This window comes from Brachyistius frenatus, unplaced genomic scaffold (genome assembly GCF_029030835.1).
Source record: "Brachyistius frenatus isolate BFR_SWC_R1_liver_20210118 unplaced genomic scaffold, ASM2903083v1 Contig_380, whole genome shotgun sequence".
NCBI lineage: Eukaryota > Metazoa > Chordata > Actinopteri > Embiotocidae > Brachyistius > Brachyistius frenatus.
Genome location: NW_027210979.1, coordinates 177,142 through 200,718, shown reverse-complemented (window position 1 = coordinate 200,718; position 23,577 = coordinate 177,142). Strand labels below are relative to the sequence as shown.

The 23,577-nt window shown below is 45.0% G+C and overlaps 2 protein-coding genes and 1 long non-coding RNA gene across 3 annotated transcripts in view; 1 reads left to right on the top strand and 2 right to left on the bottom strand.

Moving 5' to 3' along the window:
- Nucleotides 1-23,577, top strand: part of LOC138636482 (uncharacterized) — a 208,826-nt gene that overhangs the window by 19,780 nt on the left and 165,469 nt on the right. The gene's annotated exons all lie outside the window — the stretch shown is intronic.
- Nucleotides 30-19,785, bottom strand: tmprss3a (transmembrane serine protease 3a). The gene is made up of 15 exons (XM_069724521.1): nt 19,722-19,785; nt 15,881-16,102; nt 15,719-15,759; nt 14,573-14,807; nt 12,752-12,865; nt 11,829-11,945; nt 10,889-11,012; nt 10,084-10,203; nt 7,878-7,924; nt 6,847-7,012; nt 5,522-5,691; nt 5,287-5,382; nt 4,206-4,348; nt 2,548-2,700; nt 30-129 (listed from the first exon to the last, which is right to left on the bottom strand). The coding sequence occupies exons 1-15, from the start codon at nt 19,783-19,785 to the stop codon at nt 85-87; spliced, it is 1,857 nt and encodes a 618-aa protein (XP_069580622.1). The 3' UTR covers nt 30-84.
- fgf9 (fibroblast growth factor 9) lies at nt 19,479-23,143 on the bottom strand. The gene is made up of 5 exons (XM_069724511.1): nt 23,124-23,143; nt 20,986-22,859; nt 20,759-20,887; nt 20,236-20,339; nt 19,479-20,156 (listed from the first exon to the last, which is right to left on the bottom strand). The coding sequence occupies exons 2-5, from the start codon at nt 21,164-21,166 to the stop codon at nt 19,974-19,976; spliced, it is 597 nt and encodes a 198-aa protein (XP_069580612.1). The 5' UTR covers nt 21,167-22,859; nt 23,124-23,143; the 3' UTR covers nt 19,479-19,973.

Genomic DNA, 23,577 nt, shown 5'->3' with positions numbered 1-23,577 from the left:
TACACTTTGTCTCCACAGGGGTTTTATTTTGTCAGAATACGGGAACGTCCAGGCAGAACGTGGTGAGAAGGAAGCCGAGGTGCTTCAGTTGGCGGTTCTCAGAGCAGGAACACTGCGAGCCTCTTCTTTCTGAAAGACACACAAATGGAGAACTTTAACACGCATGGTTAACACACATGTACACCGATGTGGAGGCACGGGGAGGGGTGGGGGGTCACGATCCGGTCTTTGGTAACACAACTGGCAAGATGTGAGTTTGTTGTAACGCCACCTATGGCTCCATCTTCACAAACTTAAGCTGAATGTTAGGCATCTTCAATAGTGCCCTGAACATTAAAACTATTGCACCACAGTATCCATCTGCATCACCTGATCCATGTTTTTCTATCTCCCACCTGGAATGTGATCTGCTCTAAATATGCTGTCGACGCGGTCCTGTTCTCTCTCTCCTCTCTCACCCCAACCAGTCGAGTCAGATGTTCTGCACCTCTGAGCCTGGTTCTGTTGGAGGTTTCTTCTGTCGAGAGTTTTTTTCCTTCCTTCTGTTGAAGGTTTCTTCTGTTAAGAGTTTTTTCTTCTGTTAAAAGAGAGTTTTTCCTTCTATTGGAGGTTTTGTCCTGTTAAAAGGGAGTTTTTCCTTCCTTCTGTTGGAGTTTTCTTCCATTAAAAGGTTTTCCTTCTGTTGGAGGTTTTGTCCTGTTAAAAGAAAGTTTTTCCTTCCTTCTGTTGGAGGTTTCTTGCGTTAAGAGGTTTTCCTTCTGTTAAGAGAGTTTTCCCTTCTGTTGGAGGATTCTTCTGTTAAAAGAGAGTTTTTCCTTCTGTTGGAGGTTTTGTCCTGTTAAAAGGGATTATTTTTTTTCCTTCTGTTGGAGGTTTCTTTTGTTAAAAGAGAGTTCTTCCTTCCCCTTTAAACGGAAATTCTTAAACTGTTGGGTCCCTCTGTATGATGCTGTAAGTTTCTGTTGTAAGGACTTTACTGCCTTAAGTGCCATGAAATAATCTGTGATTTGGAGCTATATGAATAAATTGACTTGAGTTAATATATGCTAATTAGTTGGGTGTGGCTGTCTGACTGGTCAACAAACATGGTACGTCTCAAGTCAAGGGAAACACCCGAACTGTATACTGTATGCTCTTCTGCTGTTACTTCCACTACCTGCAGCTCGTGGTGACCCTCCATCATGGTGACTTTTCTTCAGGATGTCGGTCTGTTCACACATCACAGCGCATGCTTTAAGGCCTTTGTATTTTTTTCTTTAACTCATCTAAACATATTTACTAGATCACAAATTCGCACCAGGTGTATGTTGTTCTTAAAGTTCGATTTTTAAATGAACTAGAGGGAACTCCTTAAAATCTGTGCTGATGATTGTCGCTGGTCTGATGGGGGGAGTGGTTGGTTTCTATGTGGTCTGTGAGACTCAGAGTCTGAACCATTTCAGCAGCTTGGTGTCAAGTGAAGCATTTCAAAGCTTTCACCATATAAAGGCGTCTGAAATGAGGCCGATACCCTGACCACCTGCTCCGCTCAGATTTCATTACGGAGAAGAACCAGCTGTTGGGCCAACATCACACAACCGGGTCACCAACAGCTGGTCTGTAGGTCGAGGTTTAACGGAGACAGTCGACTCTTTAACTGCAGGTTTTCGTTAAACTCTCCTTTAAAATTCTTTGAGATGGAAATGCTTGAACTGTTACAGCTTTATATGAATTGCACAGTGATTATAGTCAGTGAGGTGTGACAGAGGCAGCATGAACAACACTCAGTTTCACAAAGAGACTGTTAATGTGGCCCCAGCATGTGGCACTCATATATTAACATACAGGGGTGCTCAAGAGAAGCCTTTAGAATTGAGATACTTCATCATGAATATGACCTAAAACATCAGAAGTCCTAAAAGTAGATTGAGAGAACCCAATTAAACGAGTGAGAAAAACATTATTTATGTTTATTGAGGAGACTGATCTCGTATCACTGATCTGTGAGCAGTAAAAGTCTGTGAACCTCCAGAGTCATCAGTTAGTTTGAAGGTGAGATCAGAATCAGGTGTTTTCAATCAGTACGATGATGGTTATCTATAAAACGTGGTATTATCATGGTTATCTGTTAACGTGGTAGTATCATGGTTAACATGGTGGTAGTATCAGTGTGATGTGTTAACATGGTGGTGGTAGTATCATGGTTATCTAACATGGTGGACGTTAGTATCATGGTTATCTGTTATCATGGTTATATGTTAACATGGTGGTAGTATCAGTGTGATATGTTAACCTGGTGGTGGTAGTATCATGGTTATCTAACCACCACATATGTATGCATTCAAACTGTAATATTAATGTTATATATGATAGTTTATCAGTCATAAGGGCTTATGATGTACTTTTTACTGAACTACACTTGTGAAAGCAGGACTGTTACTGATTATTAATAAAAGTACTTCATCTATAGGTCTCGTCCTTTGTGGCTTGAGACAAAGGTTCAGGACCAGTGAACCTCTGGCGCCACACCTTGGTCCTGAAAGAGGACCTAATTTGTCCTGCACTGACCTCCATCTGTTGGCGGATCCAGCTGAGCGACTGTGTTATGCGAGTGTAAACGCCTGGCTTGTTCCTCAGAGCGCAGCCACTTCCCCAGCTGGTCGCCCCGATCAACTTCCAAACAGATGAATCCTCACAGGCCAGAGGACCTCCGCTGTCCCCCTGAGGACACGCAGGCACGCAGGCAGGCAGGCAGGCAGGCAGACAGACGCACGCACACACACACACACACACACACACACAGTTAAGAACACAGACATAGAGGGGGAGTCCACATTTTACAAATTTAGGGAACCTAGATTAAATCATTACATTTCCTTTTACCAAAGCGAAGTACAACCCCGTTTCCAAAAAAGCAGTGACGCTGTGTAAAATGTAAATACAAACCTAATGTAATGATTTGTAAATCCCATAAACCCATATTTAAATGAAAACATGAAATCTATTTTATTGTTTTATGAAAAATATCTGCTGATTTTAATTTCGATGGCAGCAACACATCTCAAAAAAGTTGGGACAGGTTCAACAAAAGACTGGAAAAGTTGTGTAAAGCAAAAAAAAAAAAACACCTGGTGGAACATCTGACAACTAATCAGGTTGCCATGGCAACAGATCAGGAACATGATTGGGTATAAAAATATTATTTCAGAGAGGCAGAGTCTCAGCAGTGAAGATGGGGAGAGGTTCACCACTCTGTGAAAGACTGTTTGGGAAAATAGTTCAACAATCTAAGAATAATGTTCCTCAATGTAAAACTACAAAGAATTAGTGGATTTCATCGTCTACGGTTCATAATATCATTAAAAGATTCAGAGAATCTGGAGAAATCTCTGAACACAAGGGACAAGGATGGAAACCAATATTGGATGGTGGTGGTCTTTGGGCCCTCAGGCAGCACTGCATTAAAAACACACTATTCTGGAGTGGAAATCACTGCATGGGCTCAGGAACACTTGTGAAAACCATTGTCTGTGAACACAGTTCATCGCTGCGTCCACAAATGATGTTAAAACTCTCCAAAGAAGAAACCAGATAGAAACATGATCCAGAAACACCGCCGCCTTCTCTGGACCGAGATCATTGAAGATGGACTGAGGTGAAGTGGACAACTGTCCTGAGGTCTGATGGATCACAATCTGAGATTCTGTTTGGAAATCATGGACATCATTCAGTATTCATTGTTTTTAACTGCAGTTAGTGTAAATGCCCACATATGGACCAGATGCACAGTATGACCACCCGAGTGTCTGAGTGTATCTCTGATTGAGCTGGATTGGAGTGAGTCTGGAGGCGGCCTGCAGCTGGACAGTCTGTCCACTCAGAGAACTGTAGTTACAATGATACCTTCCATTATCAGTGACAGTCTCCAAGTTTGAGTGCCAGGTAAAACATGATCAGTGTTCATATCCTGGATGGTTGAATAAGAAACACTGGACTAAATGTGTATATGCCCAAAGAGGTACAACAGTAAAGAGCTGCTTTATAATGTGGGGACCAGCTGAATCAGGGTCACATCAGTTGTGTTCCTCTGTTCCAGTAAATTAATGTGTTATAAGTTTAATTTGAATCTCAATAATCTCCCGTTTTAAACAGGGTTGTAATGAGTGCTGCGGCTCTGACATCACACCACACCATAATGGTTAATGCCTAAAGGAGATCAGATTTACCTGACACGAGTCGATTCCTCCCTCCAGGTATCCTGCACAGATCATCCAGGAAGAGATTAAGCCCCCGTAAACCTCTGGTTGGTTGCAGGTCTTGGTGGAGATGAGAGGAACCGTGGCTGAGCGCAGAACCACACTGGTCTCTCCTGGGAAAAGCACATCATTTAAAGCCCGTGCAGCTGCACGTAAAGTTTAAAATACACCTTCTCATTCAACAGTATTTCTTTACTTTCACTATTTTCTACCTTGTAGAAAAAACAGAAGACATCAGAAAAATAGAACATGGATGTTGGTCTCCAAATGAACCCAGCAGGCCCATGAGGATGTAACGACTGGAAACGGTCTTCAGGGAGGCGTGGTCAGACCCAGATATTCTCTCAGGGAATCTGTGCTGGTAACACCTGGAAGGCTCTGAACCAACCAGCAACCATCAGTGATGTCATCAACCATCAGTGATGTCATCAACCATCAGTGATGTCATCGTTGGTTTGTAAACATTATGAATCCTCCAGTTCAGATTCTGTCCGTCACCATCTTTGCTAGTTCAGAGTGGTTTGGAGCAGGAAGTGACCATATTTGGATGAGCTGGGGGAGGAGCCAGCGGTGGATCTGACCGATCTGATTGGAAACCTGACGATACTATGTCCCGCCCACCGATAGCTGTAACCTGACTGCACCACAGGCCTGTCAATCAAACAGACACGCCCCCAAAAACAGGTCTTCTTGAATCTTCTTTTCTAATGAATGAGGGATTATTTTCAGATGGACCTCCAGAAAACTAAGAAGAAGGAGTGACTTTAGCTAACAACACCGAGATAACTGATGGACACATTTTATTCACTTTGGATTTGATGAGAGAAGTTGAATGGGAGTCTATGGAGCCGGAGGCTTTTTGGAGCCGACCTCTAGTGGCACTCGCTGGTATTGCAGCTGAAAATACTTCTGCATCGGCCTCATTTTTCAGACCTGGAAGCTACGAACACTTTTGTAAACAGTCTGTGATCTGAACATGTATATTCCATGTTCCAATCCAGGATGGGAAATTGTGTTGGTTTCCTTTCAGTACCTCCAGGTTCACACTCACCATCTTCCTCTGTGGCCCCCCAGCCAGAGATCCAGCACACGGTCCCCTCCTTCAACTCCTCCCCGTAGTTGGGCAGGCAGATGGGCTCCACCAGACCTACAGTGGAGAGACAATGAACTACACCTCCCAGCTCACCAATCACTCATCCAGCTAACGTGATGCTCCAGCTGGGACTGAAAGGATGCAGCAGACAGACGCTGATACTGAAGTGAGAAAGGTGAGGACTTAGTGGTACCGTTGAAAAGGAGCGGCCGGGCCAGTTTCATCAGTGCAATGTCGTAGTCCAGTCCTTTGGGTCGGTAGCGAGCATGGTACACGATACTCTCCACAGCCAGAGACTGGGCCCCGTGGAGGAGCTGCTCCGTCAGCCCCACGTGGACCGCCCAAAGCGAGGAGTTTTCAAACCTGATCACAAACAGCACAAAATCCAGATGATGGAATATTTATTGGAGTATCGTGAGGAAGGCAGGAAGTCACAGACACCCACTTGGAACTGCTTTCCTTCTCAGTCTGTTGTGAACACGTCTGTGTGTTATTTTGATGTAATTTCCAACACAAGCCTGGTTACTGGTCAGAGGTCAGAGGTCAAAGGTGTTCGTGGGGAGAAATCTGATGGCAGCTTTTCAATCTGTAACGTTCCATGAAGACGTGTTTGTGCTTTCTTCTGTATTCGTAGTCGGTAATCAGGTCCAATGTGCTGACTCTACACTTCAGTCCCACTGCTCAGCTGGCAGTTTGGATCTTTTGAGTAAAGGTTTGACAAAATGTTGAAGTGTAAAACCAAAGAACTTTCATACTTTTCTGTATCCTGCACTAAGTTGATCCAATGAAACGATTGATTTAAACTTCTCTACTTGTTTTAACAGCTCGATACATTTTCAGATCTGTAGTTTTTCTGATCCTGCAGCAGGGATCGGATGTCTGTGACACTTCACTTCAAAATACTGGAATCTTTTTCCATGAACGATGATGGTGATGGTTCACCGCCCTGACTTTGAGCCCTTCACTATCTGTAGTTCCACCATGACGTTAACATTTTTGGCATTTAGTAAATTGTCTGGACAAACATTCGATGGATTTCCAAGCAATTTTAAGGATTTGTTAATAATAATTAATAATTGATTTGTTCAGTGCTGTCCAATGATACTGAATATGGTGGTCAATGCTGATTGGCTAGAAGCCGATCCAAAAGTTTCAAAGTCGCAGCAAACCATATATTAATGGGTCTAATAACACCCATACAGGTCATACAGATAATCGAATGAATAAGATGATGAAATTCAAACATATATGTAATGTAATGTGTGACTGTGTTCACTGGTAAATCCAATGGGCCAAAAATAAAATAACTATCAGCTTTTTTAATGACTAAATTTCTGTTATTGGTGGCTATGCTAACATTAGCTGTATTAAGCGGTACACCAACAACCTCTTGGATCTCAGCATCCCTCCGACCGATGCGGTGGACTGACCACCTGACCGTCACCGACATCCCCAGAGCTCTGCTGCTGGCGTAGATGAACACCTGATCTTTCTGGGTAACCTGCTTTCCTGACTCACCCGTACACGCAGTGTGCTGCAGTGAGGATCCAGCGGGAGGTGATGATGGAGCCTCCACACAGGTGTTCGCTCTTGAAGTGGAGGCTGACCTGCCAGGGGAACTGACCCGGTCTGGAGATATTACCTCCAACAATACGAGTGTTGTACTGAGGCCTGGAGCCACACTCTGAGGACACACACACACGCACGCACGCACGCACGCACGCACGCACACGCACACACACACACACACACGCACACACACACACACACACACACAAAAACAACATGGGTTACAGATCAATAACGGCCCCATGCCAACACAAGTTCACACACCAACGCATCATCCCACCATTAAGAAGATTCTCTCTGACGAAGAGACAAAAAAATATCCTGCAAATTCTGCATTTTCTATGCACATTTAACTAAATCACAATTTGTATTACATTTTGCCTCTCCTACCACAGAACCAGAGCACCGGGTCACTCTGCTGTCAATAAAATAATTTTGGTATCAGTCTGCGAACACTTTTTAATCCAGGCCACAATTTATAGTTTAATATTAGAGAAAACCAACAATCCAACAAGCCAACAATCCAACAATTCCCACTTGAGTGACAGCGGGGAGGAAAAACGTTCTTTTAACAGGAAGAAACCGCCAACAGAATCAGACTTGTATGCCTGGACTGGTTGGGGGGAGCAGAGAGAGAAAAGAACAGCATGGAGAGACAACAAAGAATAAGTAGTGGGCAGGTTGGTGAGTCAGTGAACATGGATCAGAACCATGCAGCTGCAGAGAGACCTGAGGAAGGTGCAGGGAGAGGAAACCGGCCTCGGCGGTGTCTGAGCCCAGCCGAGACCGACCCGATGACATCACAAGCCACATAAACACACACATGCACACTCAAGTTATTCACGATCTTCCTTATGAACATCATGACACAAACTTTATAGATGCAGACGACTTGTCTTGGAGGGCTGAAGTGTACAGAGTAGACTGACAGACACATCCCAGCATGCAGCAGCACAGCACAGCACACTGTGTCTTCTCACCCAGACATTTCAGAGTGGTCACCGTCCCCGAACTGCACTGAGTCTTACTGCAGGGACACAGGAAGCGGAGGACAAACCCCAGAGAAGCTCAGCCAACATGAACAGGTCTGTTAACGTCCAGTGACTTTACACACCAGAATATACAACAACGGACAACAGCTCCACTCAAAGTCAGTCAACTTATTCAACAGGAACATTTAGTCAAGTGCTGTTTAAGGTTCTGGCTCTTTATGCAAATTATTTAATCAGATCAGGAGAGAGACGGACATTTCCCAGCATGCCCTGAGGCTGGCCAACGCTATCGATCGTTCAATGACGTCACAGCAAGTCGGGCTTCAAGACTGACAGAAATCCAACCGGCTGCACTCTGCATCGATCACCGGTGAGTGAATCTGTGAAACGAGCCCGTTTAGATTCAAAGCCTCAGAGATGTTCAGACCACAGACTGGATATAAAAGAGTTCGTAGCTTCAGGTCTGTAAAATGGTTCTGATGCAGAAGTGTCTTCAGCTGCAATACCAGCGAGTGCCACTAGAGGTCGGCTCCAAAAAGCCTCCGGCTCCATAGACTCCCATTCAACTTCTCTCATCAAATCCAAAGTGAATAAAATGTGTCCATCAGTTATCTCGGTGTTGTTAGCTAAAGTCACTCCTTCTTATTAGTTTTCTGGAGGTCCATCTGAAAATAATCCCTCATTCATTAGAAAAGAAGATTCAAGAAGACCTGTTTTTGGGGGCGTGTCTGTTTGATTGACAGGCCTGTGGTGCAGTCAGGTTACAGCTATTGGTGGGCAGGACGTAGTATCGTCAGGTTTCCAATCAGATCAGTCAGATCCACCGCTGGCTCCTCCCCCAGCTCGTCCAAATATGGTCACTTCCTGCTCCAACCGCTCCGAACTAGCAAAGATGGTGACGGACAGAATCTGAACTGGAGGATTCATAATGTTTACAAACCAACGATGACATCACTGATGGTTGATGACATCACTGATGGTTGATGACATCACTGATGGTTGCTGGTTGGTTCAGAGCCTTCCAGGTGTTACCAGCACAGATTCCCTGAGAGAATATCTGGGTCTGACCACGCCTCCCTGAAGACCGTTTCCAGTCGTTACATCCTCATGGGCCTGCTGGGTTCATTTGGAGACCAACATCCATGTTCTATTTTTCTGATGTCTTCTGTTTTTTCTACAAGGTAGAAAATAGTGAAAGTAAAGAAATACTGTTGAATGAGAAGGTGTATTTTAAACTTTACGTGCAGCTGCACGGGCTTTAAATGATGTGCTTTTCCCAGGAGAGACCAGTGTGGTTCTGCGCTCAGCCACGGTTCCTCTCATCTCCACCAAGACCTTCAACCAACCAGAGGTTTACGGGGGCTTAATCTCTTCCTGGATGATCTGTGCAGGATACCTGGAGGGAGGAATCGACTCGTGTCAGGTAAATCTGATCTCCTTTAGGCATTAACCATTATGGTGTGGTGTGATGTCAGAGCCGCAGCACTCATTACAACCCTGTTTAAAACGGGAGATTATTGAGTTTCAAATTAAACTTATAACACATTAATTTACTGGAACAGAGGAACACAACTAATGTGACCCTACGGGACGTAGTATCGTCAGGTTTCCAATCAGATCAGTCAGATCCACCGCTGGCTCCTCCCCCAGCTCGTCCAAATATGGTCACTTCCAGCTCCAAACCGCTCCGAACTGGCAAAGATGGTGACGGACAGAATCTGAACTGGAGGATTCATAACGTTCACAAACCAACGATGACATCACTGATGGTTGATGACCTTACTGATGGTTGATGACCTCACTGATGGTTGATGACCTCACTGATGGTTGACATTTAATTGTATCACTCATCGTAGGAGATGACCTCACATGTGGAAGCAGGAGGCTCGTCTACGTATCGTCTACGTATTCAGATAAAAACATTGGAAGCGATGCTTTTCACTCATTTCTGGTTATAGAGAAACAGTTCAAGCAGTACCAGGGAGCTTTAATGACTATTATGCAGCGCTGGGGTCCCTTCAGTGCACAGCTGTAAGAAGCAGTCAGGATTATGTCATCACGTTCAGCCCCAGATACAGTTTGGGACACTTGGACTCGTGTAGTCAAGTCGAGCTGCTTCGCATCATTCATGTGGTCATCAGCGCAGTTAGTCTGCAAACCTTTTCCTTCATGTAAATGAGGAGGATCCGTTTACCTGAAGGTGGCTGCATTCTGGAGCTTGATGATCTGAGCCTGGCTCAGGTTGATGGACACCAGGGGGGTCTGCAGCTCCTGTTCAATGGACGTCAGAGACACAAAGAAGGACTCCACGTACCTGACAGACAACAAGACAACAATCTGTTTTTCATGTTGAAGTATGAGAGCCGGCACTGATTTCCATGTCACAGTAAGAGTCTCTAATTCAGACTGGGTGTTGGGATTCCTGTTTTATTTTGAAGTCTTCCTCGTCTCTTCTGTTGTTTTTCTAAGTTCTACTTCCTTCTCTGTGTCTATCTGTTCAGTTTTTTGTCTTCCAGCTGCAGCATCAGTGCTTCTGTTGAGTCACACTTTGTCCTGTTGTTGATTGAGTCACTGAATTCTTGAGAACACGTTGAGCCAGATAACTTCCCTGAGTATTGTTATAAATCACTGTGCTGTTTTAATGCAGAAAGGAACGCTCTGTGCATGACAAGTGGTCATAGGGATTATGACGGAAGGAGGAAATCAGGTTATGGAACAACATTCAAAACTTGTTTGCCCTTCACACATGCACAGGTGTACAGAGATGTTAAAAACGTCATGTAGGAGGAAGGACATGAAGCTTCCTCCATCAACATGACATAAAACTGAGCTTTTTTTTGTGTGTGTGTGTTTTTGACAGTGAACTGGATAAACGTGTTAGACCCTCAAACTGTCGGTTAACTTCTCAAAGCTGGAAAACTTCTGAACGATGCGATGAAATTTAGATGAAGCTGAACAAGATGAACATCACAAGTAGGAACCAGACAGTGAATCCAAACCTGGAATATCCCAGCTGCTTGCAAGCAGAGACGCCCAGCGAGTTGTTCCAGTCCTCTGAGCAGACTGTCCTCCATTCTCCTCGTCTCTGAACCTGCAGGACGGAGCTCCGCCCACTCAGACGCACTGACACACACACACACACACACACACACACACACACACACACACACACACACACACACACACACACACACACACACACACACACACACACACACACACACACACACACACACACACACACACACACACACACACACAGATTCACATCAACTGAGAGGGCTCTGTGTGTATCTGTCTGCAGGTGTGTTTGGGAATCAAAACCAACAGTACTGTTTAGATTGAAGTTATTAGTAGCTGATCTACAACCCTGTTTTCAAAGAAGTCGAGATGCAGAACGCAATGATTTGCAAATCACATCAACTGATCAAAGACAACATATCAAATGTTGAAACAGAGACATTTTCATTTTTGTTTTGTTTTATGAAACATATCTGCGCATTGTGAATTTGATGGCCTCTAAAAAGTTGTGACAGGGTCAACAAAAGACTGGAAAAGTTGTGTAAAGACCGTCTGTGATGGTACAGGATACATTAGTGCACATGACTTGACCTGTCCGTGGTGTTATGGTATGGGTACTCGGAGCAACAAAAAGGACCAAAGGAGAACCGATTTCAGGTATTGGTTCACATCTAATAGACCGATAACAAGTAAAAGCAACGTTATGTTACCTAGGAAGCACTGACTGGGTTAGATCAAGCCTGGATTTATTAATTCTACTTTTGTAAAACAATCTGACAAACCACTATGGTTGTGTTGAGTATGTGTATGTGTGTGTGTGTGTGTGTGTGTGTGTGTGTGTGTGTGTGTGTGTGTGTGTGTGTGTGTGTGTGTGTGTGTGTGTGTGTGTGTGTGTGTGTGTGAGTGTGAGTGTGTCACCACAGCCAAGTTCGTCCTCCTCGTTGTCACAGTGCACGACTCCGTCACACTGAGCCGAGGTCCTGATGCACTGAGATGAAGATCCACAGCGGAACTTCCCCAAACAGCTCAGACCCACTGCAGACAGACTGATAATAATCAGAACCAGACCCACTGCAGACAGACTGATAATAATCAGAACCAGACCCACTGCAGACAGACTGATAATAATCAGAACCAGACCCACTGCAGACAGACTGATAATAATCAGAACCAGACCCACTGCAGACAGACTGATAATAATCAGAACCAGACCCACTGCAGACAGACTGATAATAATCAGAACCAGACCCACTGCAGACAGACTGATAATAATCAGAACCAGACCCACTGCAGACAGACTGATAATAATCAGAACCAGACCCACTGCAGACAGACTGATAATAATCAGAAGTGCCAGTACAACACAGAGTAAATTGAAGAAGTGTTAGTTATGCATACTGGTGAGTAACTTCCCATTTCAACCACTGGGTTCTCCACCGAAGACCAAAACCCCAAACACAAATTAAAGATGGCTGCAGGATAGGTGCAGCAGAGCACCAGCAGGTGAGTTCTAAAATGTACGCTAATCTGGGTCAGAGTCTTCAAACAGTTAACTAGCTGCAACATTTGATAACAAATATTAAACATGATGATCTGAATCATGTTGGCCAAGTATTCTTTGTTCCCTAAAATAGTGTCACTGTGTAAAAAGGCAGTTTGTTCTCTGTTCATAGAAGCGAGCTGCAGTTAAAGCTGTAGGTGGAGGAGCATTTGTCAGTGACCTCATCCTCTCTGACTGCACTGTGTGGTTGTATAACAGGTAAGAACGCCATCAAATATTGATGGAGCGAAGGTGCTCCATGCTGCATTGGTCCCATATTGGTTCACACTGTGCTGCTCACCTCCGAGGCCGATGCCGAGAGCGAGAGCGATCACCACGACGAGGCACGCGGCTACCAGCAGCTCGAAGCGGTGGGCCAGCACTCTGCTCCTCCAGCCTTTCTCACAGTCGTCCTCTGGGGACAGACAGAACATTTGGTGTTTGCTTGAGTGTTGCAGCTCCAACAGGGAGACGGTGAGGAAACAGCATGAAGACACGAAACACTGGGGACAGGTCGGATTTCTGAAGGACACTCAAACTGTACAGTCCAGCTTCATCCACTCCTACTGGAAATATAACTCTTCAGTCCCCTGTAAATCTTCCACGGTGGGCTCTGTCGTTTTTAATAACTGCGTTTATCAAACAGGCGTAAATATAACATTTATCTGCCTTTTCAGCAGCAGATTAAAACACACTTGGTGCTTTTGTCATTACAGTTCTGGAGGAGTTTGCTGCTACCCGTTCTACCGCCATGCAACCTGCAGCCTTCAGTCTGTCAGAGTGAATAAAAGTGTGAACAAAGATGAATCATTTCTTCTTCTACAAAGATGATTCTCAAACAGATTTGTTGGTAGAAAAAAAGAGAAATAATTGAGTTATTGTGATATTTCAGACAGTTTTCTTGAATTAGTGTCACATGTTCAGTGTTGTAATCAGTCATTGAGGCTGTTTAAATGGAGAACTATTTTGAGTAATTACTCCTCTCAGCGGGCCCCCGGACCTGTGGGGTACCGCAGGGGTCCAGCTTGGGTCCACTTCTGTTTTCACTGTATGATCTACCTCTTGTATCATCTGAAAAACACTCCGTATTTCCGGTGATGATCTTCAGATATACCTGGAGCTGAAACCCGACATGGCCTCTTCTCCAAAGTCTTCAATACGTTTTCTGATGTTAAAACGTGGCTCTCGTTAAACTTTCTCACTCTCATTAAAGGTGAAACAGAGATTTTGGTGCCCTCCAGCAATCACATGATCCTCTGACATCTTATCTCAGTCCTGCTGTAAACCACATGAACACAATCTGGGTCTGTGATTCTTCTTTTAAATCAGACCTGCAGATTAAAGCCAGTTTACTTCAGCTAACAGTTTTAGCTCAGGTCAAGATCTTCTGTTCTTTTAAAGATGTTAAGAAGGTCTCTGGTGCATTTATTACTACGACAACGCTTCGTATTTCGGGCTGGATGATAATATCCGTGTTACAGTCTGATTGGTACATGAGAGCCCTTTTTACTGTTCTTGGAATCTGAACATGTTAAAAGATTCATTTGAAAGTTGAAGTGTTTTAACTGGAGCAGCCCGGTAGCCCAGGACACTCGCTCAGATCACCTGACCAGCAGCTGATAGTTGTTCGTAGATCTAAACTGACGACTTCTGTTGTTTTCGAAGCCACAAGATGGACTCTTGTGTGATTTTGTGATGTCGTTGAAGTCAGGTTAATAACTACATACTGTACTGCTCCTTCAATAAATTCTTACCTGGGTTGCTTTCACATGGCCGTTTGGTACCAGCAGAGTTCAACTTCTTCTGACCTACTGAACTCCAGTCTTCAAATACTGTAAAACTCACTAAATATACATGAAAGAGTCCCGATGACACAGCAGATCATTACTTCGCCCACCTACCTTGCTACCATAACCCTGTTGGTCAGGGAAAAGTGAACGTGAAGAAATCAAAGGAACAAAGAGCTAAAGGCAGGAACACCCAACTTCTTCTGTGACACATGGAGAGCTATTCTCTATTAATGTCACGTCATTTCACCTCCCTGTAACTCCGCCTCTGAACAGCGATCTCCACACACATTGTTTCTGGGTGCACGGCCTCCTCTACAGCCTCCGAGTCTCACCGTGGATGAACGGCTGCACCTTGGTGATGGGCATGGCCGGGCTGGGTGCGGCCGCAGCCGGGAGCTCTGCGGGTTTGGCAGGATCTTCCTCTGATTGGGGCTCAGCTGCAAAGCTGCCCAGGGGGCTGATGTTCAGAGTGTTGGGGGTCTCTACAGCAGGGAGGTCCTCCTCCGTCACCGACACCACCTCTATCTTGGAAGGATCTGGTTGCTCCGGAGCCTCTGCAGCAGGTTCCTAAATAAAAAGAAGAGAGAACATGTTGATTTGCTTAAGAGAGCAGAGAGTTTGGATCCGACGTCTTGACAAAGAGATGTTTGACAAATGTGACTCGAGGGCTCAAATGTCTAAATCTTCAAATTGTCAGAAAAGCAGAAATCTCTTGGTTTGACCCAGCGATTCGACATCGGAAGTGTTTCACATGGTCACGGGGGGGAGGGGGGGGGGGTTGGAAGTCCAGCTCCGGAGCATCGATGAGCTCCAACGGAAACCCAAGATACATTTGATGTTTGTGATGTATGGGATCTCACCAACCGTGTTTCTGATTGAGACGTTGGTCTGTTTTTGATGTTCCCACTGAGAGAATCTGAGACGGGTTCAAAGTGATTCATTCTCTAACTTTGAAATGTTTTGATTCCTCTGGAAGGTTTAGTATTTTTGATGGACCCTCTTTGTCATCGCCGTCACTAAGAGCAGACCACTGCATTAGGAACACCTTCACCTCACTCATATAAAACCAGCACTTTGTTCTCGTCCCCTCTGCAGCTGTGAAGGTAGACTGAGCCCGGTCCAACACTAACAAGAACCTCATCTCCTTTCACTCGTGTACAACTCCAAAGGTCTTTAGAGCTAAACCAAGAGAACAAAACCCTGCAGTGAGTTCCATGTCAGTAACACGAGTTAATCCCAGTCCTGTCCAGCGGCCTCGGCCTGAATGGGAAGTGTTGGTGAACTGTCGCTGATCACAGGTTTCACCAGAGAAGGTTTTCTTCAAGGAGAGGCATACATGCAGTTTCACACAGACCAAACAACATACGACCTCTGCAGGGCTTCAACAGCCAAGAAAAATAACCCCAAACATCCAGTTAGCATCCAGTGATCTAAAACAAAGACTTTTCTGTCCGTCAGCTAATTGTCATTTCACCTACTGTTGGGGGGAGTGACGTGTCGGCAGCGTTGGCAGCAGGATCTGTGACATTAAAAGAGATGAGAAACAGTGCGGTAAGTGGAGGGATGGAGAAAATGGAGGTCAGAGAGGAGGAAAGGAGGAGAAGGACTCCTCTAAAAGTCTGAAGTTATATCCAACGTACTGATCTCCACCGAGCTTTTCCTCATCATGCCATCGTCCGCACTCAGCTGCGCTTTGTCTACGACTATATCCACCCAACGCTTCCTTTCCCTCTCTGTCTTCTTCCCGTCTCTTTGTTTTGATGGCTGCCCTCCTGCTGCGCTGCACTCTGGCATGAAGGGACACCTGAGCAGCTGAGTGCTGCCACTCAGAGGGGGGATCAGGTGACCCTGCACCTCCCACTCTGAGGGTAGGATTACACACTCATGTGTCCCCAGAGAGTCCCGAAAGTCAGCATGGGGGAAGAAGGAGGGAGGGGGGGGGGAGTATTGGTCACTTCCTGGACTCGGTCCGGTGGCCTCACCGTCCAGCTGCTTCCTGTAAATACACCTGTGGACAGGTGCAGCGGTACATTTGGTCCGTTCGCCCTGAGCTCTGCAGTTTTACACCAGAAGGGTCTCTATTCCTGAACTTCAGGGCAGAAAGGTCCAACAGAACCAAGTTCTATGAGGATGATGTGGTTCTATGAGGATGTTCTGGTTCTATGAGGATGATGTGGTTCTATGAAGATGTTCTGGTTCTGTGAGAATGATGTGTTTCTATGAGGATGATGTGGTTCTATGAGGATGTTCTGGTTGTATGAGGATGTTCTGGTTCTGTGAGGATGATGTGGTTCTATGCGGATGATGTGGTTGATGTGGTTCTATGAGGATGTTCTGGTTCTATGAGGATGTTCTGGTTCTGTGAGGATGATGTGGTTCTATGAGGATGCTCTGGTTCTATGAGGATGTTCTGGTTCTATGAGGATTTTCTGGTTCTGTGAGGATGATGTGGTTCTATGAGGATGTTCTGGTTCTGTGAGGACGTTCTAGTTCTATGAAGATGATGTGGTTCTATGAGGATGTTCTGGTTCTGTGAGAATGTTCTGGTTCTGTGAGGATGATGTGGTTCTATGAGGATGTTCTGGTTCTGTGAGGATGTTCTGGTCCTATGAGGATGTTCTGGTTCTAAGAGGATGATGTGGATCTATGAGAATGTTCTGGTTCTATGAGGATTTTCTGGTTCTATGAGGATGTTCTGGTTTTATGAGGATGTTCTGGTTCTGTGAGGACGTTCTAGTTCTATGAAGATGATGTGGTTCTATGAGAATGTGCTGGTTCTGTGAGGATGTTCTGGTTCTATGAGGATGTTCTGGTTCTATGAGGATGATGTGGTTCAATGAGGATGTTCTGATTCTGTGAGGATGATGTGGTTCAATGAGGATGTTCTGGTTCTGTGAGAATGTTCTGGTTCTGTGAGGATGTTCTAGTTCTAAGAGGATGATGTGGTTCTATGAGAATGTTCTAGTTCTGTGAGGATGTTCTGGTTCTATGAGGATGTTCTGGTTCTAAGAGGATGATGTGAATCTATGACGATGTTCTGGTTCTGTGAGGATGTTCTGGTTCTGTGAAGATGGTGTGGTTCTATGAAGATGTTCTGGTTCTGTGAGGATGTTCCAGTTCTGCGAGTATGTTCTGGTTCTAGAAGATCTCAGATCAGATGTTCTCTGTCATTCTGGGGTTTTGTCTATTGTTGATTTTATGGGGAGCCGATGAAGAGAAGCTGAAGCAGGAAAAATCGGATCCTGTCGGTACTCTCGCTGCAGCATTTTGGATCAAATGGAAGCTTTTCAGACGGACATCTTGACAATAAGGAATTATCACAAGCCAACAAATCCACAGCTAACAAAGCATGGCGTCGTTTTCAGCACCACTCTGAGACAAGATGTTGTTGTGAGTTAAAGGACAAATCCTCAGAACATCTACAAGGTTCCTCACAACAGTACTGGAGGCCAAGGCAACGCCAGCAACAGCAAACATATGCTTGGATAGTGAAATATAAGAGATAACTAAATATTACGGTATGGAATTATGTCAAACACATTTTTTTACACTGAAAAAAAAAAAATGTAGCTGAAGAAGAGTGTTTTTCAGTTTCACAAACATTTCTCAGAACCAGACAAACCTGCAAGCAAAAGAGTTTCAGTTTACTGTCAGCAGATTATTATCTCAGAATAGTTTTCTCCATCAATTTAGATTAAATTATAAAATGAACATCCAGGAAAAGATGTCTTGAGGAAGGGGAATAAATTCTTTTTTTCAACGAGAAAACCCTCTCGGGGAAACCAACACAGTAAAATGGTTGAACAATAAATGGAGTGATAACGGACATCATATCTAAGTTTGTTTGAACTCTTAAAGTAAGTTATATAATTTGAAATACTATTTAAAATATCAACCTCCAACTTTCAACATTTTAAATGATTTAATAAGCATTTGTAATTTGCATATCTAAAGATGAAGTCAGACTTGCAAAAGAATACAACACAACTTGATAAAGAATAAATATTTTATTAAGTGCAATGTAGTGCAGGGACATCACCATCGTTTGGAGTGGTGTTGGTATGTAGGCATAATATTCACTCTGCTTCAATCCTGCACATGAGGCTGCTTCCTGCTCCAATGGGGAGGTTATAGGTGAGTCACAAACACCTGGAGAGGTTACAGGTGAGTCACAGACACCTGGAGAGGTTATAGGTGAGTCACAAACACCTGGAGAGGTTATAGGTGAGTCACAGACACCTGGAGAGGTTATAGGTGAGTCACAGACACCTGGAGAGGTTATAGGTGAGTCACAGACACCTGGAGAGGTTACAGGTGAGTCACAGACACCTGGAGAGGTTACAGGTGAGTCACAGACACCTGGAGAGGTTACAGGTGAGTCACAGACACCTGGAGAGGTTACAGGTGAGTCACAGACACCTGGAGAGGTTACAGGTGAGTCACAAACACCTGGAGAGGTTACAGGTGAGTCACAGACACCTGGAGAGGTTACAGGTGAGTCACAGACACCTGGAGAGGTTATAGGTGAGTCACAGACACCTGGAGAGGTTACAGGTGAGTCACAGACACCTGGAGAGGTTACAGGTGAGTCACAGACACCTGGAGAGGTTACAGGTGAGTCACAAACATCTGGAGAGGTTACAGGTGAGTCACAGACACCTGGAGAGGTTATAGGTGAGTCACAGACACCTGGAGAGGTTATAGGTGAGTCACAAACACCTGGAGAGGTTATAGGTGAGTCACAGACACCTGGAGAGGTTACAGGTGAGTCACAGACACCTGGAGAGGTTACAGGTGAGTCACAGACACCTGGAGAGGTTACAGGTGAGTCACAGACACCTGGAGAGGTTACAGGTGAGTCACAGACACCTGGAGAGGTTACAGGTGAGTCACAGACACCTGGAGAGGTTACAGGTGAGTCACAAACATCTGGAGAGGTTACAGGTGAGTCACAGACACCTGGAGAGGTTACAGGTGAGTCACAGACACCTGGAGAGGTTACAGGTGAATCACAAACACCTTGAGAGGTTACAGGTGAGTCACAAACATCTGGAGAGGTCACAGGTGAGTCACAGACACCTGGAGAGGTTACAGGTGAGTCACAGACACCTGGAGAGGTTACAGGTGAGTCACAAACACCTGGAGAGGTTACAGGTGAGTCACAAACATCTGGAGAGGTTACAGGTGAGTCACAAACATCTGGAGAGGTTACAGGTGAGTCACAAACATCTGGAGAGGTTACAGGTGAGTCACAGACACCTGGAGAGGTTATAGGTGAGTCACAGACACCTGGGGAGGAGGTAGATGAGAGTCAACACTGGTCCGTGCAGTATCATTGGATGATGGGTGAAGAGCACCACCGGCAGCTGTTTGCTGAAGGATCCTCAGAGTGAAACAGCTGAGTGTTGCAGGAGGATGAGGAGAGTTCGTGTTGGAGCTCAGTTCACATGGCTCCTCCCTCCTTTCTTTGGTGCTCCACACGGCTCTTGCCTCCTTTCCTTAGAGCTCCACATGGCTCCTCCCTCCTTTCCTTAGAGCTCCACATGGCTCCTCCCTCCTTTTCTCAGAGCTCCACACAGCTCCTCCCTCCAGTCCTTTCTCTTTTGTACTGCTCCATGCTTTCCAAGTCTTCGGCCTGGTTTCTGCTCTGAGGCTGCTTTTCTCACAACCTGGAGATCCAACATGAGCAGCTACATTTCTCTTTCCAGTGTGGAAAAGGGCAGGGGAACCGGATCACGGTGTCCTCCGAGGCAGGAAGTGGGTGCAGGTCTGGTGGCGGCTCAGACTGTTGCCCCTCCGGAGCTCCCCTTTGTGGGAAAGGGCCAGGTAGATGCCGGGGTGAGACACAGAGGAGTAGGTGGTGTAGTGGTTCTCCTCCAGGTTCTCCTTCAACATGCACTCATCAGAGAACTGCTCCTGCAGAAAGTTAACAGGATGAGACTGTGCTCCTCATTCCTTCTCCAAACAGTATTAGTGCCAGCTGTCCATTACATACCGCTCCATACGCCCGACCCTCTCCACTCAGACAGAGGTACAGGCCGCTCCGAACCCCTCGGATCCCGACCACGCCACGCTTCAGAGCCGACACCTTCAGCCGACCTGCAGGAGGGGCACCGACGCATTAAAGAGGTTTCACAGGTGAACACAGACGAATCACGGAGGTCCGACGTGTTCTCACTACCGGAAATACTGCGCCTGGTTTAATAAAAATAATGAGTCACTTTATAGTCTGACAGCCATCACAAAGAGAACAGAACAGAAGGAAGATTCACGTCAGAACAGTCAGAACAGATTCAGAACAGATTCAGAACAGACTACCATTCACCATGGGGGGAACCATGGGGGAACTACATCCTGTAACTACCACTCACTGCCACAGAGGGCGCCGCTGAGCTGATGTTACAGAGCCTGGCTGTAAGGTTCAGATGTTCTCTGAGAACTTGGTGTAAAATATCCGTCAAACCTCCGAAGACAAACGCACATGTAGAACAGGAACACAGTGATGATGAGAAACTCACAGTACTCAGTGGGTTTGTGGACTCCGCCCACTGAGCCACCGGGCAGCATCTGGAGATGGTATCCAATCCCGACTCGGCAGTAGAGCAGCTGCTCTTTGACTCCTTCTCTGATTGGATGAGGACTCGAACCTGTGTTATGAAGAGATGATTGGTCAGTTATGTCAGATGGGGTTGGACAGATTGGACAGCGATGTCAGATGGGGTTGGACAGATAGGAGGTCTCGCACCTTTCCGTTTGAGGACAGTGTCCCTCATGTGCAGCTTCCAGAGGCCCCTGATTAGGCTGCCGTGGTCGTCACGTGAGACCGGGACTTGTTGTCTCTCCGCCTGAACCATCACATGACTCCCAGTGAGCAGCAGCAGCAGCAGCAGCAGCAGCAGCGAGGACACACTCATAGTGAGACACATCAGACAGCTGTCTTACATCCGATCACGGTCTGACGAAGGTCAGCGTCCAGGTGAGGCCTCCTCTTCCTCCTCTTGTGTTCCACTATGAAAGCATGGAGTGCTGCTGCTCCTCCGCTCGCCTTCTTTTATCTCGTCTCCGCCTCTCTGTCCTCTGCAGCGACACTGAGACACTCAGCTGTACTCGGTCCCTATCACTGATGATAACTAACACTAACACAACAGGACGTCCTCTGCAGCTGCTTGTTCTTCCAACGCAGCCCGTCCAGTGCCAGCCTCCTGGTACTGATCCGGCCTGTGCTTCAGACACTGAGGGATGAGAGGAGAGTCAGGTGAACTTTGACCCTTCACTGTTTGGGTTTAACCTGCGTACATGGTCATGTTTAGTGTTGCACAATCAGAGCTGTGACGAACGAGAGACACAAAAACTGTGTTCAGTATCACTGAGATTGGAGAGCAGCAGGAGACTCATTCAGGATACGCACACAATACACACACACACACACACACACACACACACACACACACACACACACACACACACACACACACACACACACACACACACACACACACACACACACACACACACACACACACACACACACACAATATACACACAATACACACACACAATATACACACACAATATACACAATATACATGATGCACACAATATACACACAAAACACACAATATACACACACAATATACACACAATATACACACACAATATACACAATATACACACAATATACATGATGCACACAATATACACACAATACACGCAATACACACACACAATATACACGATGCACACAATATACACACAATACACACACAATATACACGATGCACACAATATACACACAATATACACACACACAATACACACAATATGCATACAATACACACAATATACACAATGCACACAATATGCATACAATACACACAATTTACATTCATAATACACACAATATACACTGAATACACACACCATACACGATGCAAACAATGTACACTCAATACACACACATAATACACACACACACACACACAATATACACAATATATACTGAAGACACACACAACATACACAATTCAAACAATACGCACACGTAATACACACGCACAATATACACATTACACACAATACAATTCAATTAAATTGTATTTATATAGCGCCAAATCAATACACACAACACACATTGTGTGTTCACTGAGATTGGAGAGCAGCAAGAGACTCATTCAGGATACACACACAATACACACAATACAGACAATACACACGATGGAGCTGCAGCTGTTGAACGTTGGAGGGTTTTAAAGGCAGCAGCTCTGCAGATGAAGAACAACGAGTCACAGAACGAGTGTTTCATGACCTGCAACACCAGAACTCAGTTCACGAAGTGTTGAAGGTTAACGGTGGAGCTCTGAGAACGCTGCAGCTCCAGGAAGCACACGCACGTGAAGAAAGCATCCTGACCGATCAGACGACACGTCTTCAGCTTTTAGAAAATCAGCTGCAAATTCAGACAGCTCAACACATCACACCACCAGAGTTGACAATAAAAGTAGCTTTCCACCACACACAGAAAACACAGGTTTAAACCACCGAGTGTTTATAAAACTATATAAAAGACAGACTGGATATAAAACTACAGACTGGATATAAAACCACAGACTGGATATAAAACTACAGACTGGATATAAAACTACAGACTGGATATAAAACTACAGACTGGATATAAAACCACAGACTGGATATAAAACTACAGACTGGATATAAAACCACAGACTGGATATAAAACTACAGACTGGATATAAAACTACAGACTGGATATAAAACCACAGACTGGATATAAAACTACAGACTGGATATAAAAGACAGACTGGATATAAAACTACAGACTGGATATAAAACACAGACTAGATATAAAAGACAGACTGGATATAAAACTACAGACTGGATATAAAACAGACTGGATATAAAACTACAGACTGGATATAAAAGACAGACTGGATATAAAACTACAGACTGGATATAAAAGACAGACTGGATATAAAACTACAGACTGGATATAAAACTACAGACTGGATATAAAACTACAGACTGGATATAAAACTACAGACTGGATATAAAACACAGAATAGATATAAAATCACAGACTGGATATAAAAGTGTTCATAGCTTCAGGTCTGTAAAATGGTTCCGATGCAGAAGTGTCTTAAACTGCAATACCAGCGAGTGCCACTAGAGGTCGGCTCCAAAAAGCCTCCGGCTCCATAGACTCCCATTCAACTTCTCTCATCAAATCCAAAGTGAATAAAATGTGTCCATCAGTTCTCTCGGTGTTGTTAGCTAAAGTCACTCCTTCTTATTAGTTTTCTGGAGGTCCATCTGAAAATAATCC

What these genes read in the sequence shown, in the direction of transcription:
- fgf9 (XM_069724511.1), bottom strand. Translation starts at nt 21,166, where the DNA reads ATGTGTCTCACTATGAGTGTGTCCTCGCTGCTGCTGCTGCTGCTGCTG. An exon ending in CACTGTCCTCAAACGGAAAG is followed by an intron (nt 20,888 to 20,985) that starts GTGCGAGACCTC and finishes TTCATAACACAG; the next exon opens with GTTCGAGTCCTCATCCAATC. An exon ending in AGGGTCGGGCGTATGGAGCG is followed by an intron (nt 20,157 to 20,235) that starts GTATGTAATGGA and finishes AACTTTCTGCAG; the next exon opens with GAGCAGTTCTCTGATGAGTG.
- tmprss3a (XM_069724521.1), bottom strand. Translation starts at nt 19,785, where the DNA reads ATGTGGAGCTCTAAGGAAAGGAGGGAGGAGCCATGTGGAGCTCTAAGG. An exon ending in AAGCAGCTGGGATATTCCAG is followed by an intron (nt 10,204 to 10,888) that starts GTTTGGATTCAC and finishes GTTGTCTGTCAG; the next exon opens with GTACGTGGAGTCCTTCTTTG. An exon ending in GGGGGCCACAGAGGAAGATG is followed by an intron (nt 4,349 to 5,286) that starts GTGAGTGTGAAC and finishes TGCTTTTCCCAG; the next exon opens with GAGAGACCAGTGTGGTTCTG.